Genomic DNA, 16,999 nt, shown 5'->3' with positions numbered 1-16,999 from the left:
GCGGCCCTGGGGCGGTAGCGGCCATGGAGCGGGCCGAGGGCCGGCCCGGCGCCGCGCAGTACGTGCATGTGGAGCTGCAGGGCGGCGCGCCCTGGGGCTTCACGCTGCGCGGCGGGCTGGAGCACGGCGAGCCCCTCATCGTCTCCAAGGTAGGGCGGCCGGCGGGGCGGGGGAGGGCCGGGGCAGCCTGCAGGGGGCGCCCTCCGGCCCCGCCGCCCCCCCGCCCCGACGGGGCGCCCGCCGGCCTCTTTGTTCGGCGACTCCCTCGGCGGGGGGCGGCGGGGCGGGGCGACCCCCGGGTTGGGGGGGGGACTCGGGGCCGGCTGCTCCCCCCCGCCGGGGCGGCCCCCGAGTTGGGGTGTGTGAGTGTGGGGGGCCCGGGGCTGGCTGTCCCCCCTCCCCGCCGGGGCGGTCCCCGGGTTGGGGTGTGTGTGTGGGGGGGGAGGGGGCTCGGGGCTGGCTGCCCCCCCTCCCCGCCGGGGCGGTCCCCGGGTTGGGAGTGTGGGGGGGGGGAGCTCGGGGCTGACTGCCCCCCCGCCCGGAGCGGCCCCCGGGTTGGGGTGTGTGTGTGGAGGGGGGGAGCTCGGGACAGGCTGTGACCCCCCCCGCCCCGCCGGGGCGGTCGCCGGGTTGGGAGGGCGCGTCGAGGCTGGCTGCCCCCAGGACGGAGGCTCTGCGGGGGGGTGGGGGCGGCGCTGCTGGGGGTTTTCTTGTTTCAAAGGGTGCGTTTGGTTGGGACCCTGGTGCCAGCCCGGCCCCGCTGGCGTGCTGGGTCCCCGGGTGGGCAAAGTGCCCCGGCCCCCGTCGCGCCGCGGCGCTGCCTGGAGCCCAGCGGGCCCCTGCGGCGAGAGGCCAGCGCTGCACAACCCGCTGCCTGGGTGCCGGCACGTGGGGTCCTGCTCCGTGGTGCACCCCAGGGTGGCGCGCCCGGGGTCTGCCGGCGTGCTTGGCAGCGCCCTGCCGGGTGCCGCCAGGGCCCGGCTCCCTGTGCCCGCTCTTGCACCGAGGCGTGGGGAGCGGCGGGGTGGCTCGCCCTGCCTCTGCCCTCCCCCTCCCCCAGTTTGGGTGCCAGCCCCCGTGTGACTCGCAGGGCTCTGGGTGCCCAGCGACTTCGTGGGGGCGGCAGTGCTTGGCGGCGGCTTTGCAGCACCGCCCGTGCCCGCCGAGGATGGTCCCGTGGCACACGAGGAGTGGGATTCGGGGTCTCCGGGATGAGGTCCACCCCCGCATCCCCCCAGCTTTGCCGGGCCACCCTGCTCCGGCCGCCGCTAGCACGGGCGCAGCCTCATCAACCAACTTGGTGGGGGGGGGTAGGCACTGCGGGGCACGGCGGAGGCGAGGGGCGCTGGCGGGGCGGCCGAGGCCGTGTGCGAGGGGCCCGGCTCGGCCGACACGGACCAAGGCGGAGCAGAGGGACGGCTGCAGGAAGAAACTCCGCCAGCACATCCGTTAGGCCGGCGTGGGGGGCGGCTGGCCCCCGTGGCCTGGGCGCCTGCTGGGCACGGCGCGGGGGGCAGCCGCCGCCTGGCTCCCGCCTGCCTGACGCTGCTCTGGCCTCGGCTGCGCCCCGCGTCCCCGTTTGGCTTGGGTGCGGCGCTGGCAGAAGGGAGGAGCCGGGCCCGAACGCCTGGGCCCTTTCTGCCCCCATCCCAGCGGGGCGGTTGTTGCGGGGGCCGGAGGGGGGGGTGCCGGGCCGGGGGGCCGCTCCTGCCGCGTGTGCCGCTGCAGACAAAGGGGGCTTGTTCGAGCACTCTGCGCGTTCGGGGCAGGGTCCCCCAGGGCAGCCGGCCCCGCCGCCCGGCAGAGGTGCGTGCGTGCGTGCCGGCGCGCGTGGGGAGGGGGGCAGCCCCTGCCCACAGCCTGGCGGGGTGTATGTGTGGAGGGAACTGGGCCCCCGAGCCGGAAAGAAGTGGGGGGGGGGGGGGGGAGCTGCGTCTGGAGGCTCAGAGAGCGAGCTCGGTTTTCCGCCCCGCTCCGGCTTGGAGCCCTTCCTCCGAGCGGGGCGGTGGCGAGGGCCCTCTGCGGGCACCGGTGCTCCCCTGGCCTGGCATGGTGCGGGGAGGGAGGTTTGCACTGCGGGCGCAGCTTGGGCACCCGTGTACCTGCCCTCCCTACCCCCCACCCCCCACTCTCCGGGCAGGCAGCTGCTCCTGTCGGCCTGCCGATGCCCATCCTGCCTGGTGCCCAGAGCTGGAGGGCTGGCGTGCCCGCTGGCAGCATGACAGGGCTGCGGCCACTCGGCTCGATTCACATGCTCAGCCCTGCCCTTGGCAGTGCCCGAATTGGTGGGCAAAGGACTGAGATAAAGCAGCAGCTGAGGTTGCTTCCAGTCCCTTTCCATGTGCCCCTGTGCCCTGGCAGCACTGCGCGTGGCTCGGCCAGGTGCCTGCAGGCATCCTGGGGAGAGGAGTATGGCTGTGCCAACATTAGGGCCCAGTGTGAACACCAAGGGGCAGTGTCAGGGGAAATGCCCCAGAGCAGGGCTACCCAGGCGAGGTCCAGCAGGCAGCAAGGCTTGACTGCCAGGGCTGAGTTCATCGGTGGTGGAGGCAGAACAAGGAGTTGTTTGTGCCAGATTTAGTTCCTGGCCGGAGATGCCAGCTCTGCGCCCTGCCTGCCTGTCGCGGCGCGCGCAGCGTCCCAGACACCGCTCCAGCCCTGGCTGGGTCCCGCCGCCAGACACCCTGTCACCCAACGACTCAGCCCCATTACTGCGACGGGTGGACTGGGGTGGGTGCTTCCCCCCTGCCAGACGTGGCCTGGCTCCGGGGCGCAGAAACGGGGGTGAAGCAACGCTCTGCCCTGCCCAGCCTCGGGCTCTGCACCCCCACGGTCACTGCGCCAGCCTTCCCGGGCATGGCCAGGTCTGAGGGGCTGGCACTGCAAACCTGCTGTCCCTGCCCATGCCAGGAGACACAGCTCCGTGCCAGCACTGGTCTGCTGCCGGCTCTGGGGATGGGGGTGCTGCCTGCAGGGACAAAACAAGGGTTGCCTCAGTGTAGAGGAGAGGGAGCTGGGGGCAGCTTGGCAGTTCCAGGGAAGCCTTGACCCACACCAGCAGCCGGGGCATCGCCAAACCCTGCTCTCTGCCACATGCCCCTGTGCCAGCGGCTGGGGGGCACTGAGCAGGGGTGCCTGGCACTTGGGAGGTCTCCTGCCCAGTTGCCCTACGATGCCCTTTCCCAACTCCTCCAGGTGCCAGCTCTGCCCACGAGAAAGGGGGCAATGCGCCTGCATCCTGCTGTGCACTGGGGCTGGAAACAGGCACCCCGGGACACGTGCAGTGTGGCCAGGCTGCTTGGGAGCCGCGGCTGCCCCAGGCCCTGGGGCCTGGCTGCTGCCCAGGCTGCAGGTGTGGCGACAAGGCTGCGGGTGCTGCAGGCAGAGCTTGTTTCTCCGCTGGGCCAAGCGTGTCAGGACAGCCTGGGGGAGCCCAAAGGTGAGATGAACGCAGGGGCCTTGGCACAGGGTCCTACCGGATTTGCCTACCACCCTGGGGGTGGCTTTAGGATCCAGCCAGGTCCGGGTCCCATAGCTGGGCAGGACGTGGAGGGAGCTGGCGGAGTCCCTGGGCACTGTGCCCCAGGAATGCCCGTGCCCGGGGGCTGCTGCTGGTGGTGCAAATCCCAATAGGCAGCTGCCAGACGTGCCCTGGCTGGGGGTGCCAGATGCACGTGTGTTCCCTGAGGCGGTGAGTTTAGGGGTCTGGGCAGCGCCTGGTGCCCCTGTGCCCCAGCAGTGGGCTTGGGGCAGATGGCAGGGGCTCTGTGCCATGCTGGGGCTGCCTGCTCTGGGCTTTTGCCCTGCCCTGTTGGCCCAGCGGAGCAGGCAGATGGCCTCGGACCACATCCTGGGTGGACTGTGCCCGGCAGGCAGCTGAGCTTGGCCTGGCACTGAGAGCAGGCTAGCCTGGCCCCTGGGCTCCTCTTTGCTTTGGGGGTGTTCGGTGATGCCAGCACTTCCCTGGACCCGGCATCCCCCCTCTGTGCCAAGGGCATGAGGGAAGCCCTGTGCTGCCCCATGCCCTCTGCTCGTGCTGGGAAGCGCTCTGTCTCCTGCTTCTGGAGTTGGCACTGGCCAGAGGCTAAGGCATGCCCAGCTCCATGCTGCCTGGTTGTATTACCACCCCACAGCCTGGCAGCAAGCTACGGGGTGCAAGGGCCTGGGCACCAGGATTCCTGGTGCTGCCAAAGCAGCAGATTTGACCAAAATAACAAAAATGCGTGCCAAGCCGCAGCAACAGGTTGCCCGTCCTCCCTCCCTCGGGCGGCTGCTGTGCCAGGGCTGCCCACAGCCGCACCTACCTGGCAGCCTCCGCTGGGGTGCAAAGCGCCCCATGCACGACTTGACGGCATCCCGGCAGTCCCGCTGGAAGAGCCTGAGCTCGAAATGCCCACTTGCCTGGCTCCTGCCGGCGTGCCTGGCGGTGGCGAGCGGGGGGCTCGGCGTGCCGGCCCAGGGGGGGCTGGCATCTGTGCCTGACAAAGGGCCCTTGTACCGCCTGCGCCTGCGGGGGAATCTGCTGGGAAGGGACATTTTTCTTCTTCCCCCAATGTCCTTTCTTTGCTCAGAAATTCATGTGACCGGGCTGGGGAGGGGAGCCCAGCAGGCCGCTCGGCAGCGGCAGATCCGCCGGGCTCTGCACAGCGGCGGCGGGCTACCCGGAGCGGAGGTGGGGGGGGGGCGCCCCGTTTTCAGAGCCTCGCCAACCTCTCCTGCGCCGTGGGGCTTTTCCCCTGGGAAGGTGCTGTGGCTGGGGGGGGGGGCATGATGCTTCCCAACCTGTGGATGCCCTGGCTGCCCTGTCCGAGGCTGTGCCCCCGGCTGACGCCCGTCTCCGTCACCCAGGTGGAGGACGGTGGGAAGGCAGCCCTGTCCCGCAAGCTGCAGCCGGGCGATGAGCTGGTGAACATCAGCGGGACCCCGCTGTACGGCTCCCGCCAGGAGGCCCTCATCCTCATCAAGGGCTCCTACCGCACCCTGAAGATGATCGTCCGCAGGTTGGCAGGGTCGCGGGCGGGTGCCAGGGGCGGGGGGCAGTGCGCGTTGCGGGCAGGAAAGCGGCCAAGGGCAGGGGGCATTGCCTGCTGTGGGTTGAGCCCCCAGGTGGACTCCAGATGCCCTCAGTGCCCGTCTGCGGTCTGAGCTGAAGGTGCCTTGTGCCAGGGAGGGGGCCAGGCTGGGTGCTGGTTGCAATAGATCCCCGTTCCCCCTGGCTGGGGCAGAGGGAGGGCACGGCACCCCGCGCCGTGGCACCCTGCTGCCCGTTGGGCAGAGTGGGAGGTGGTGCAGAGCTCCCCCAGTGCCCGGAGCCGTGTTGGGGGGGGGGGGGGCAGAGGCACGAGCTGCCGTCCCTGCCGTCCCTCTCGCAACGCCTGGGCGTTATCTCTGCGCTCGCTCGCTCCTCTCCCTTCCTGCTGCCTCCCAGCGCCCGCCCCCGCGCCGGCTGCCCCGGGAAGGAAGGGGAGGCAGGGCTGCTTGCTGCGTGCCCCCCCCCCCGCCACTGTCCCAGCTGCCCAGATTCACTCCCGTGGCCGCCACAGAGCCGATCGCCGGCTCCTGCGCCTGGGCGGCCGCTCCCGGGACACAGGGAGGCTGGTGCGGTTCAGGGCAGCACCCCGGGGCAGCGGAGGGGGCCAGGGGCTCGTGCCACTGGTGCCTGGCAGGATTTGGCCTCATCCATGGTGAGTTTGGGGGCCCCGGGGCAGGGAGGGACCCCTGTGTCCCCAGGTCCCTCTGCTCCCTCCCCCCCAGCTGTGCGGTCGTGCCTGCGATGGGCACCCATCTGAGCTCTGCCCTGCTTGTCTCGCCCACTGTGGACCCATTTGTCCTGCCCTGCAGGGACCTGGCATCTCCTCCTTGGTATCCTCTGTGCCTGCAAGGTGAAGGCCCCCTTGTGCCTGCCTGCCGAGGGATTAGGGGCTAAGTCAAGCCTGTGGTGGGGATGTGGAGGTGTCTCCAAGGTCCCTTTGGAGGGCATTGCCCTGGCTTTTCTCCTCTGAGGCAAACCTTCCCAGACTGGGTTGTCCTTTGGAGCGATGCCCACCAAAGGTGTGGCTGTGGGGGAATGGTGCGGGCACAAGGAGTGGGCAGAGGAGGCTGTGAAGCCATGCAGGGCATCTGGCACGTAGTATCGTGCTGGAGACCAACCCTGCAGGGCGAGAGCACTGCCCGCTTGCTCCGTTGTGCCATGCTTCTAAGTTCAAAAAGTCGGTGGTGCCCGTGGAGGTGGTCAAATCCCATGGCTCCAACAGCTGAAGCTGTGGAGAGGCTCAGGCTTGTGCTGGGCCATGGGGAAAGCAAATTGAGGCGGTGGCCAGCAGGGCTCCTTAGATGGCCCGGCATACTGTGCCCCATGGCCCTCTGCCTGCTGGGTCATTGCCCAGGCGCGGCTTGGCTCCCTGAGGCTGATTCAGGGCTATGTTTAGCTTGGTGCCTTGTTGAAGCCGGCACTGAGGATGCTTTAGGAAGCAACTCCGGCCTCCCCTTCCCACAGTTCCCGAGACACCTGGACCAGGGGATGCCGGAGTGGCTGGGAACAGGCAGGGGAGCGCTGGCGAAGTGGGGTGACTGCTGCAGTGGGCCTGTGGGGTGCCCCTACCTCCTTTCCAGAGCCAGACACTCTCAGAGCTGGACCCTCCTCTTCTCTGCTACCCCCCTTGGGCGGGTGCTGGCCTGGGGGGGACAGGAAGCCCTGTAGGAAGTGACTTCAGCCCCGGTTCCTCGGCCCGGCTTCCTCCCCATTCTTGTCCTCTCCCGTTGTTGCTCTTGGCAGGAGGAACGTGCCCGTTCTCCGGCCCCATTCCTGGCATGTGGCCAAGCTCTCCGAGCTCCGTCCCGACGCCACTGCCATGCACTGCCCCACTGACACCTTCAGCCTCTCCTGGCCCTCGGGATGTGATGTCAGGTGAGCCCATGGGGCGGCTGTGGGATGTGGGAAGGGAAGGGGCGTAAGGAGTACCTGCTTGGCCCATTGCAGTGGGGTGGGACGGAGTGCGCGGGGCAGGGGAGGCTTGGGGAATCCTGGGGTGGTTCTTGCTGAGGTCCTTCGCTTGCTTGCCCCTTGCCGGTGCCCCACATCACTGCTGGGCATCCCCCCTGCATCCTGCTGTGGCAGCCTGGAGGGGTATTGCTCTGCCCGCCCGGGCCGTGGGCAGTGGGGCAGGGTGGCAGCACGGAGGCCGGGCTCTCAGCCTGCCTCTCTGAATGCCAACGCCTTTGTGGTCCAGGCGCAGTGGGCCCCGGGGTCTCTTTCCCTGGCCTTCTGCACCCTCTGCCCCTGCTCTTTGCTCTCCGGCTCACAGTCCCCCGCAGGAAGGGGCGGTGGCTGCTGCTGGAGCCAGCGAGAAGCTGATGAATCCCAGCGTTCCCCCGGCTGGAGCCGGGCAAGTCCCAGGGGCTGGGGCGGGCTGGCGGGCAGAGTCACGTGCACCCCCGTGCTCTGGCCATCCTACGGGTGTAAAGGCGGCGTCGGGTGCAAAGGCGGCGTCGGCGTCCACCAGGCCCATTTCGCCGGGGATGGGAGGTGGTTTGTGGCTGGTGGAAGAGCTGAGCAGGGGGCAGAGGGGCTGGGGGGCTGCGGCACCGCTAATGCCAGCGCCCTGTGGCTGGCAGAGAGCTGTCGCTGCAGTGGAACCTGCTGTCCCGGCACTGCAGCACGGACAAGAGCAGCTCCATTGGGAGCATGGAGAGCCTGGACCAACCCAGCCAGGCCTACTACGAAGGGAACCCCTCGCCCGTTGACCAGGGCCTGTACCACAACAAGCGGGACTCGGCCTACAGCTCCTTCTCCGCCAGCTCCAACACCTCCGACTGCGCCCTCTCCCTCCGTCCCGAGGAGACGTCTTCCACCGACTCTATCCTCCAGGGCCTGGCCCCCTGCAAGCACCCGGACGGGCGCTACCTCCAGACGGGTGCCGACGGTGCGGAGTCACCCAGCCGTGCCAACCGGCATCCCGAGCAGTGCCCACGTGACAGCAGCCCGGCTGGATCCTGGCGAGTGCCAGCGCCTCCCCAGCCGCCGGTGAGGAGAGACAGCCTCCGAGCGTCCCCGGCCGGTGGTGTGGAGCGGCGCAGGGCGTCCATGCCGGCTGACTCCCTGCAGAACAAGTGCAGGTGGATCTCCGACACCTTCCTGTGCCAGCGTGACAAGGACCTGGAAGGCTCCTGTGGGCACATGCCAGGGGTGTATCCTGGGCATGCGAAGGACCGTCTCTCCTCTGAGCAGTATTACATGCTGAGCTCCCAGCCGGAGCACTGCCCAGCCAACACGGAGCAGCTCCTGGTGGAGAGTGTGGAGCATGTGCATGGGGACCGGCCATACGAGGATGGTGGCGGGCCCCCAATGCCGGACGCCAGGCCAGACGTGGCAGGTGACGGCCAGTCACTGGCTCCCCTCGGCTGCCACGCGCCGCACCGGCACAGCGCCCCGGAGCAGCTGCTGGCCTCCCAGCTGCGTTGCCTGCAGGTGGGGGCGGGCAGCAGCGGGCGAGCCTCACCAGCCTCGCCAGCCCATGATGGGCACCGCTGGACGCTGTCCCCGCTGCACGCCGAGCACCGGCTGGAGGGCAACCGTGCACCAGGCGCTGGGGACACGGGGGCCGCCGAGACGCCCGGGGGCTGTGTCGCTGACACCCCACGCTGCCAAGAGACATACCGTCGCCTGCCACCCTACCGCTGCTGCCCGGAGCTGCCGCGAGCCTGCGGGCACAGCGACGAGCCAGCCAGCGGCGGCCTGACGCCCGCTCACAGCGTGGAGACGCTGGCGGAGGAGGAGGGCAAGGAGGGCCGGGCGGGGGGCCGGCGAGCGGGCGCCCCTCACCACCGCTCGGCTCAGATGCGGCGCCGCAGCGACCGCTTCGCCACCAACCTGCGCAACGAGATCCAGCGGCGCAAAGCCCAGCTGCAGAAGAGCAGGGGCTCCGCGGCGCTGCTGCGTGGCGAGGAGCGTGTGGAGGAGGCTGATGAGGTGGCGGAGCCCGGCTGCGCGGAGGGGCCACGGGCCCGAGCGGAGCGCCTGAGCCCCATGCCGAGTGAGGACGGCCGGCGTCCCGCCTGCGCGGGCAGCCGTGATGCCGCTGGCCCCGAGCTGGCGCCCGTCCCCAAAGGGCTGCCGTCCCCCGAGCGCGAGGGGCAGCGGTCGGCGCCGGTGGGCAGGGGACGCTGGCGTTGGTCCCCTGAGCGCAAGCTGCAGCCGCAGCGGTCCCCGAGCCCTGGTGAGCCAGAGGGCTACGGCAAGGGGCAGGAGGTGCCGGGGTCGCCGCTGCGGGCCGACGATGAGGCTGTCCTGCTGCCCTTCGCTGACCGGCGCAGGTTCTTCGAAGAGAGCAGCAGGCCCTTGCCTGCCCGGCGTGCCCAGCCCAGCACCTACCGGGCCAAGGCGGGCGAGTCCAATGCCTTCCAGCCTGTGGGCGCCGAACACCGTGACTCCCGGCGCCTGTCCCTCGACCAGCCGTACGGGCCGCCCTCACCTGCTCGGCCCGGCTCCACTGGCCTGTACGCCGAGTGCTGCCGGGAGCAGCCCGCCTACTACGAGCCGCTGGCGCGGCACAGGGAGTTCGAGTACCTGCGGGCCATCCCGTATGCCTATGGGGGCCCGGGCCCCGTGCGCCGCGAGCCCTGCCACTACTGCTCCGGTGACATGTGTCCCTCGCTGCTGCCCCACGGCTACCGCTGCCCGCCGCCGCCTTCCTGGACGCGCTGCTCCGACTGCTACTGCCCGTCCTCCCACGCTGCGCGGGAGGAGAGCGATGCCTGGCCGCCCCGGAAAGCCTTCGCTCCGGTGAGTGAGCCACTGCCAGCGGGCTGCTGCCATCGCCGCTGGGTGCTCCGGGCTCTCCCCCTCAATGCCCCAGGGGGCCCGGCAGCGCCTGCCCCTCCTCAGTGCCGTGCCCGCGCTTCCTGCGCGTCCGCCCCCCTCTCCTGGGACGCACGACATCGGTGCGGTGCCCGTGGCCCCTGGCTGGGGGAGGCGCCCAAAGGAGGACCGATCCTGCCATTCACACTCCGTCTGATTCCCCCTCCTAGGAATTTCCTCTGGACGAGTGGGAGCCGCCGGCAATAAACAGGAAAACCAGTCAGTCCGTGAGGTAGGCGCCGGCGCGGGGTTGGAGGGGGGGCACCCATGTCGCTCGGCAGGAAACCTGCAGAGGTGTCTGCTACGAGGAGAGTGGGATGGAGCAGGGGGCCGCAGGGTGGCGCGCGCCATTGCTTCAGGGTTGCGACGTGCGACGTGACCCCGTTAACTGGGCGCTCGGGCTGGGCGCTCAGGGCCCGTCCCGGGGTGAGTGGGCTGCGGGTGAGGGGCAGGGGTGGAGATGCTCCCCGGGGAGTGAGGCAGGAGGAGGGCGCAGGTGCCCTGCTGAGCGTTGTGCCAGGGCCGAGGAGCACCTGCCACCGGTAGCTCTCCAACCCAGCGCCTTTCCCCCACCAAGGGAGCTGGGTGCCTCCATCCCACGTTGGACAGCTGGGGAAACTGAGGCAGGGGCAGGCGGCGCCCTGCTGGCCTGGCTGCTGGGGAGGCTGGTGGCACTCCGGCCGCTTGGCCCGAGCCCTCCCGAGCGGCCCCCGCTGCCGGGGCCTGCCGGGGCCGGGCGCTGTGGCGAGTGACGGTGTCGGGGGCGGCGGGTGTCCTCTTTGCCTCCGCAGCGAGCTCTCCCGCTACAGACTGGGCTTCCCGAGGTTCGGCCCCTTCCGCCCCTGCTTCGAGACCGCTGAGCAGGAGTGGCCGCCGTGCTACCGGGCCACGTCCACGCACGACCTCTCGTGGGATGGCGAGCGGCCGGCCCACTCCCCTGAGAGCCCCCCAGAGCCCCCGCAGCGCCCGCTGCGGGGCAGAGCCTTCTCCGAGAGCCATCTCAACCTGCAGCCTCCCAGCCCCCGGGGCCGGGACAGGAGGGACCTGCCCTGTGCCAAGCTGGAGCAGCCCAAAAAGAAGGGCCCGCCGCCCCCCCGGCCTCCGCCCCCCAACTGGGAGAAGTACAGGCCGCGGCGGCCTTCGCACCAGCAGCTCTGCCCGCCAGGCGGCCCAGGGCCTGGTGGGGCCGCGGCGCTGGAGCAGCCGCGGGCGCTATCCCGTGGCGCGGCCGAGGTGGCGCGGGAGCGCTCGCGGAGCCTCCCGCTGGAGCAGGTGGGCAGGCCCCGTGGGCACGGCACCGAGCCGGCGGAGCGCCCCGGCGCCCACCTCCACGGCCCCAGCTCGCTCCGGAGGACGCCGGAGCCCGATGCCGGCGCTGATGACTTCTGCAGGCAAGTGTCGCCGCCTCAGCGACCCGCGAGGCGCCAGGCGGCCCCTCGCTGCCCCTGGAGCGTGTCAGGCGCTTCCAGCTCGCCGCGGGGAGCTGGAGTGGGTGCTGGGGGGAGGTGGGGGCCTGGTCCCGCTGTGGTGCCGTGGGCCTTGCTGCAGAGCTGTCCTTGTACCGGGGCCTCCATGCGCGGCACCGGGCCCGGTCACCGCCCTGCCTGTGTCCTGCCCTGCGTGCCGGGGCCGGCGGGTTTTGGCCATGACGGGCCTTCTGTCCCCACAGCGCTTTTCTCCTGCTTGCTGGGCATCCCCACGCCCGAGCGCTCGGTGGCCCCGGCTGCGGCTGGCCGGCCGCCCTTCCATGGGAGGGGAACGTCCCCGACTTCCCTCCTGGCGCTGCTAGCTTCCTGTGACTGAAGGGGACACAGCGCGCCGGGGCCCCGTCACCCGTGGGCACCGGCGGGCGAGCCGCTCTGGCCCACCGGCGCCCCTGACGCTGGGGCTCGGCTCCGCAGGTTGGACGAGGCTGGCGAGGAGCGGGCGAAGGCCGGAGCCTGCTGGGAGAAGGAGGAGCAGCCCCAGTGGCTCGGCCGGAGCTGGGACCGGGCCTGGGCCGGCCCCTGTGGCACAGGTGAGTGCCCCCCGCCTGTCCCCAGCCTGGGGGCTGTGCTGGCCGGTGATGCCCCTCACATGGGGCCCTTCTCCTCTGCCCGCAGCCCCCGAGGAGCCGGAGGCAAGCCCGGAGATGCCGGAGGGAGCAGGCCGCCGGCCCCAGCCCCGCCGTGTCGACTCGGAGGAGCTGATGTGGGATGTGGCAGGCCGGGACCGCTCCCTCGCCGGCATCCTCGTGCCGCCAGCCGCCCTCGTCACCGCCGCCGAGCTCATGGGCGAGCTGTTGGCCGTGGGCGACCGCCGAGCCTGGAAGGAGCGTTTCCAGCCGGAGTGGCGCCCGGAGGCCACAGCGCAGGAGAGGTAAGGCCAGCGCAGCGCTGCTGCTGGCATGGGCATAGCTCTGGCGACGTGGGGAATGTGGCGGCTCGGTTCTGCCTGCGGCGCTGCCCCAGCGCCCAGCTCCCCAGCGGGGCCGCTCTCCCCACAGGCTGGAGGCAGAACCCACCTCGCCACCCTCCGGGGGTCCCGCCAGCCCCACATCCTACTCTGCCTATTACAACACTTCGGCGGGCAAAGCTGAGCTGCTCAACAAGATGAAGGACCTGCCGGAGGTGGCGGAGGGGAGCTCGGAGGATGATGAGGTCGATCACGAGCTGGTGGAGAAGAAGGTAAAGCGGGCGCTGCTGGGGCTGGAGCCAGGACGCAGGATAAGACGCGGGGGCAGTACCTGGCTGCGCCTGCCGAATGGGAGTGGGACGGCTTGGCCCCACCAACCCCTGGGGGACGCAGGGGTCCCTGCTGCCTGCCTCTTCCCAGTGGGGGGAATGGGGCCCAGGTGTCCGGGGGCCTCTGACCTCTCTGCTCACATAGATGCAGCTGATCGAGAGCCTGAGCCGGAAGCTATCGGTGCTGCAGGAGGCGCAGCGGGGGCTGCAGGAGGACATCAGCGCCAATGGGGCGCTGGGGGAGGACTTGGCAGCCCGCCTGCAGGCCCTCTGCACGCCCGGCGAGTTTGACAAGTACCGCCTCTTCGTGGGCGACCTGGATAAGGTGGTGAACCTGCTGCTCTCACTCTCGGGGCGCCTGGCCCGTGTGGAGAACGCGCTCAACAGCCTGGGGCCACACGCCTCCGCCGAGGACAAGGTGGGCGTGTGCCGGGTTAGGGGGCACCTGGGGTGCTGGGCAGGCACAGGGGTGGCCCGCAGGGCTCAGCCTGCTGCCAGGCCTCCAACACCACCTGTCTCGCCCACAGCTGGCCCTGCGGGAGAAGAAGCGGCAGCTGGCAGCGCAGCTGGAGGATGCCAAGGAGCTGAAGGAGCACGTGGGGCGGCGGGAGAAAGCGGTGGGTGCCATGGTGGCGCGGTACCTGCGCGACGAGCACCTCCAGGACTACCAGCACTTTGTCAAGATGAAGTCGGCCCTCATCACTGAGCAGAGGGAGCTGGAGGAGAAGATCAAACTGGGCCAGGAGCAGCTCCGCTGCCTCCGGGAGAGTCTAGGCCAGGCCCCCATGGGCTGTTAGCCCCATGCCCAGGCCAGCTGGCCTCCCCTCGCCTGGGCAGCGCAGGCTCGGCTCTGCCTGCAGCTACACTCCGAGCTCGCCAGTGCCTTGTAGTTGCAAGGGGCCCCTGCAGACCATGGGTGCCTCTTTGCCCCCCCACCCCAGAACGGGGGTTGTGGCTGGCTGTGGCCAGCCCCAGCAGAGCGAGAGTCTTCCTGGGGCCAAGGCGGCAGACAGGTGCTTGCAGTGCGCTGCCCCTGCTGCCTGCTGTCTTCCCAGCGGCACGGAGAGCCGCCACTACCAAAGCAGATCCGGCCCCTTGCTGGCTCGTGTTTGTCTGTCTGTCCATCCCCTGCAGATTATTTATTTTTTTACTTTACCAAGCAGGGGAGGAGGCACCAGAACTTAATGCCAGCTGTGGGCACCGGCAGTGGAGGGGACTTGGTGCTACAGAGCAGTCCTGGGTAAGGAGCCCAGATGGTGGAGGGGTGGACCCTTCACCCTAGTTTGCCTCTGCCCACTCCGGCTGCATCCCCCTCCTTTTCCTGGAAATCAGTGCCTGTCTCACGGCTGCTGCTGCACCACGTGCCTTAAAAGCCAGAGATGCCACAGGGCCTCGCCAAGCAGTGCCTGCAAGGGTTAAACTCTCCTCTCTGTCTGGTCAGTCTGATGAGCTCCAGCTCTGTCCATCTGGCCAGCCAGAGCTGGAGGAATGTGCTGGGGAGCTGCCCCAGCCCCTCGGCCCCCAGCATCCTCTTCCTCTCCATTGTGTCTGAAACAATAGCTCTGGCCAGTGGGCACTTAACCCACTCCCTGCCAGCCCCACAGCAGGCAAGCCCTGCACGTGGGGCGAAGCAGGATTGGCACAGCTGAGACCTTGTGGCCATAGCAGCCCCCGTCCCCTGTGGAGAGGACACGGGGATGGGTGCTGTGCCATGGCGTGGGACTGCAGGTACCACTGTCATGAGTGATGTTGGCATGGGGCCTCCCCAGCCGTGGCCCGACAGCAAAAAACTCCTGCAGAGACCAAAGAGGGCTCATGCCCTCCACCCCTCAGTGCCCCTTCCTGCCCTGGCATCCAAAAATAGCACTTAAACCTCACCCTGGGTCCTCACTTCTGCCCTGCAGAAACAGCACCTGTTTGGGGGGGGGCTTCTGGCACCACTGGGGCTGCTGCAGCCAGATGTGGCAGCCCCACCAGCACCGGCAGTGCCAGACGTCTGCTCCGCAAATTATGTGGCCCCACAGCTGGGTGCTGGACCTGGTGGCAGCATGGATGTGGGCTCCATGGCTCTGAGGGGTCATTCCTTGGACTGCCTCTTCCATGCCAGCTGAACCCTCTGCAAACCTTCACCAGGCTGGCCGCACAACTTGGGTGCCCACACATCCTCATAGCTCTGCTGGCAGAGGGTGCTGAGCCCCCCGGCTCCCCTCCGGCCCGTTGGACACCACTCCCTGATGCCTACACAGCTCTGGCCCTCATGCGCTCCCTGCCAGGGGCTGCTTCCCCCTCCATGTCTGTCATCTCAGCTGCCACCCGTGTCCACGTGGGACCATTGCTAGGACCAAAGAGTGGCTGGACCTCCCTGAGGAGCAGCCAGTGGGATTCGGGGCGCGCAGGAGGGACACGATATGCTGCTCTCAGGTGTGTGCTGTGTTGCTGGTGGTTGACCTGCAGTCACTGAGCAGCACAGGCGTCTGCTGGGAAGAAGCGTGCCGGTGCCAGTGCTGGTGCCAGCACTGCTTGCTGTCCTCTGACCAAGTGCTGCTGTGCTGCTCACACACTAAAGGAGCAGCGGTTGCTGCGCAGCCAACCAAGCTGTCTTGTGTGGTTTGTTGCTATGTCCTGGCACGTTGCAGCTGGCTGGGTGGCCCTGGGGATGGCTGTTGCCCACCTCGGGTGGGGAAACGTTCCAGTGGGGGCCAGATGGGCCCTGTTGAGCTCAAATCCCCTTGGAGCCCTGTCACCTGCCAGTGATGCCCTGCAGAGCCAGCAGGTACCGTGGCAGTGCAGAAGCCAAAGCTTTATCTTATCCCAGGAGAGGGATGTGGGGTCTTCTGTGCCCCATCATGCCAGGCTGATTGGGGGCGGGCGACGATGCCTGGACCATTCCTGGATACACACAGAGGGGACACAGGCAGCATCTGAGGGGGCTTCTGCTCATACCTTTGCCCATGGCACTCACTGCCATGGCATCACTGGTCTCACAAGCCCCAGGGTGGGCAGGGGGGCATATTACGCTGGGCTGCGTGGCTGCTGGGAGCTTTAGGTCAGAGGCAGGTTTGGAGTGGCACTGGTGAGGTGGTGCCCCTGTGGCCCCAAAGCACTGCTGGAGTGGTGCCTGCAGCTCACAGGGATGGCTTGGTGCCCCCACTGAGCTGGCTCAGCCCTGCCAGCTCACAGGGCTGTGGGGTAATGTTAGTCACTGGAGTGTGGTGGGGGGGCACCAGCGTCACGGCTGCTGACCTCTCACCGGCTGGGCACCATCTCGGCTGCCAGGTTCTCCATGCCAGTGGGCTGGGCACTGCCTGCCACCACAGCACGGGGTGCCACGGCCTGGCCTGGCGTCCCCTGCCCACGCCAGGTGGCCCGGCGCCTGGGCCGAGGTGCGCGAACACCCAGGGCTGCTGGGGAGCCGTGGTGCAAAGTCGCAGCTGGCCGCTGGATGGCACCAGCACACGTGTGTGAGCACACGCACACAGGTGAACACACGCGGGGGGCGCGCGCACACGCATGCACATGGGCGCGTGCACATGATTGTGAGCACACGCACGTGTGGGTGGGCCCAGGCACACACAGGCGGGTGCCTGTACATGCGCTTGAACACGTGGCCCCCTGCAAGCTGGCACAGGCACACCGGGGCGTGCATGCACTCGCCTGTGTTCACTCGCACACCTGGCTGAACGCATGCACGTGCATGTGAGCACCTGCATGGGCAAGTTATGCCCACGCATCAGAGCATGTGCATGCATGGCTGGAAGCAGGCACACGTGTGAACACATGGACACACGGGTGAACATCTGCCCACACGTGAGCACACATTGACATGGGTGAAGATGGACACACATGGATGGCCTCTCGCACATGCGGGTGAGTGCGTGTGCAGATGCGTGGATGTACACGCCTGTGTGAGTGCACGCATACCAGTAAATGTAGGTGTATGTGGGTGAGCACACGCACACTTGTCTGTGTTCCCCATGATGCATTTGAAACCTGCCTGCCCCTCTGTGCTGTCCTCATGGCTACCAGGTGGGATCACAGACCCCAGTTCCCAAGGGCTGGTAGGAAGGAGGCACCACTACACTGCTGAGCATCCTGGCTGTCAGCACCTAGGCTGGATGTGGCCACACTAGTCTGCAAACAGTGTGTTTGGGCCCAGGGTGGGGGATCCTGGGGATCTCTGTGGGGAGCTGCAGTCCAGCAGGCTCGTCTTACAATATGGCAGCCCAGCACCCGCAGGCCCAGATCTCCTGGCTTCCCAGAAGCTCAGACAGAGGTGGGACTGCTGTAGGAGCTGCTGACCTTGGTGTCTGTCCCCTTGTTACCATAATCCCTCCACTTTACAGACCTCCATCTGCTCCTCACCCGCTGGTCTTTAGGACACTATGAACTGGCAGGGTGATGGGTGTGTGCAAAAGGGTAG

At 68.8% G+C, this 16,999-nt stretch overlaps 1 protein-coding gene across 3 annotated transcripts; it reads left to right on the top strand.

Moving 5' to 3' along the window:
- On the top strand, positions 1-15,169 carry SHROOM4 (shroom family member 4). 3 transcript variants are annotated; one of them, XM_062585050.1, is made up of 11 exons: positions 1-149; positions 4,849-5,000; positions 6,776-6,907; positions 7,657-9,781; positions 10,027-10,088; positions 10,648-11,247; positions 11,758-11,873; positions 11,959-12,214; positions 12,342-12,522; positions 12,725-12,997; positions 13,107-15,169. In XM_062585050.1, the coding sequence occupies exons 1-11, from the start codon at positions 24-26 to the stop codon at positions 13,374-13,376; spliced, it is 4,293 nt and encodes a 1,430-aa protein (XP_062441034.1). In that variant the 5' UTR covers positions 1-23; the 3' UTR covers positions 13,377-15,169. The 3 variants fall into 3 exon arrangements, with proteins under 3 accessions (XP_062441034.1, XP_062441033.1, XP_062441035.1); XM_062585049.1 differs by having other exon boundaries at positions 7,615-9,781; XM_062585051.1 differs by lacking the exons at positions 1-149; positions 4,849-5,000 and adding an exon at positions 5,172-5,684 and having other exon boundaries at positions 7,615-9,781.
- The last annotated feature ends 1,830 nt before the right edge of the window (positions 15,170-16,999 follow it).

This window comes from Rhea pennata, chromosome 11, assembly GCF_028389875.1.
Source record: "Rhea pennata isolate bPtePen1 chromosome 11, bPtePen1.pri, whole genome shotgun sequence".
Lineage (NCBI taxonomy): Eukaryota > Metazoa > Chordata > Aves > Rheiformes > Rheidae > Rhea > Rhea pennata.
Note: the sequence above shows the minus strand (reverse complement) of the source record. Positions and strands in the feature narration are given on the sequence as shown.

Excerpts from the sequence above, each read along its gene's own strand:
- SHROOM4 (XM_062585049.1), top strand. The coding sequence starts at position 24 with ATGGAGCGGGCCGAGGGCCGGCCCGGCGCCGCGCAGTACGTGCATGTG. Across the intron at positions 150-4,848 it reads AGCCCCTCATCGTCTCCAAG|GTGGAGGACGGTGGGAAGGC; the intron begins GTAGGGCGGCCG and ends TCCGTCACCCAG. Across the intron at positions 11,248-11,757 it reads GGCGCTGATGACTTCTGCAG|GTTGGACGAGGCTGGCGAGG; the intron begins GCAAGTGTCGCC and ends TCGGCTCCGCAG.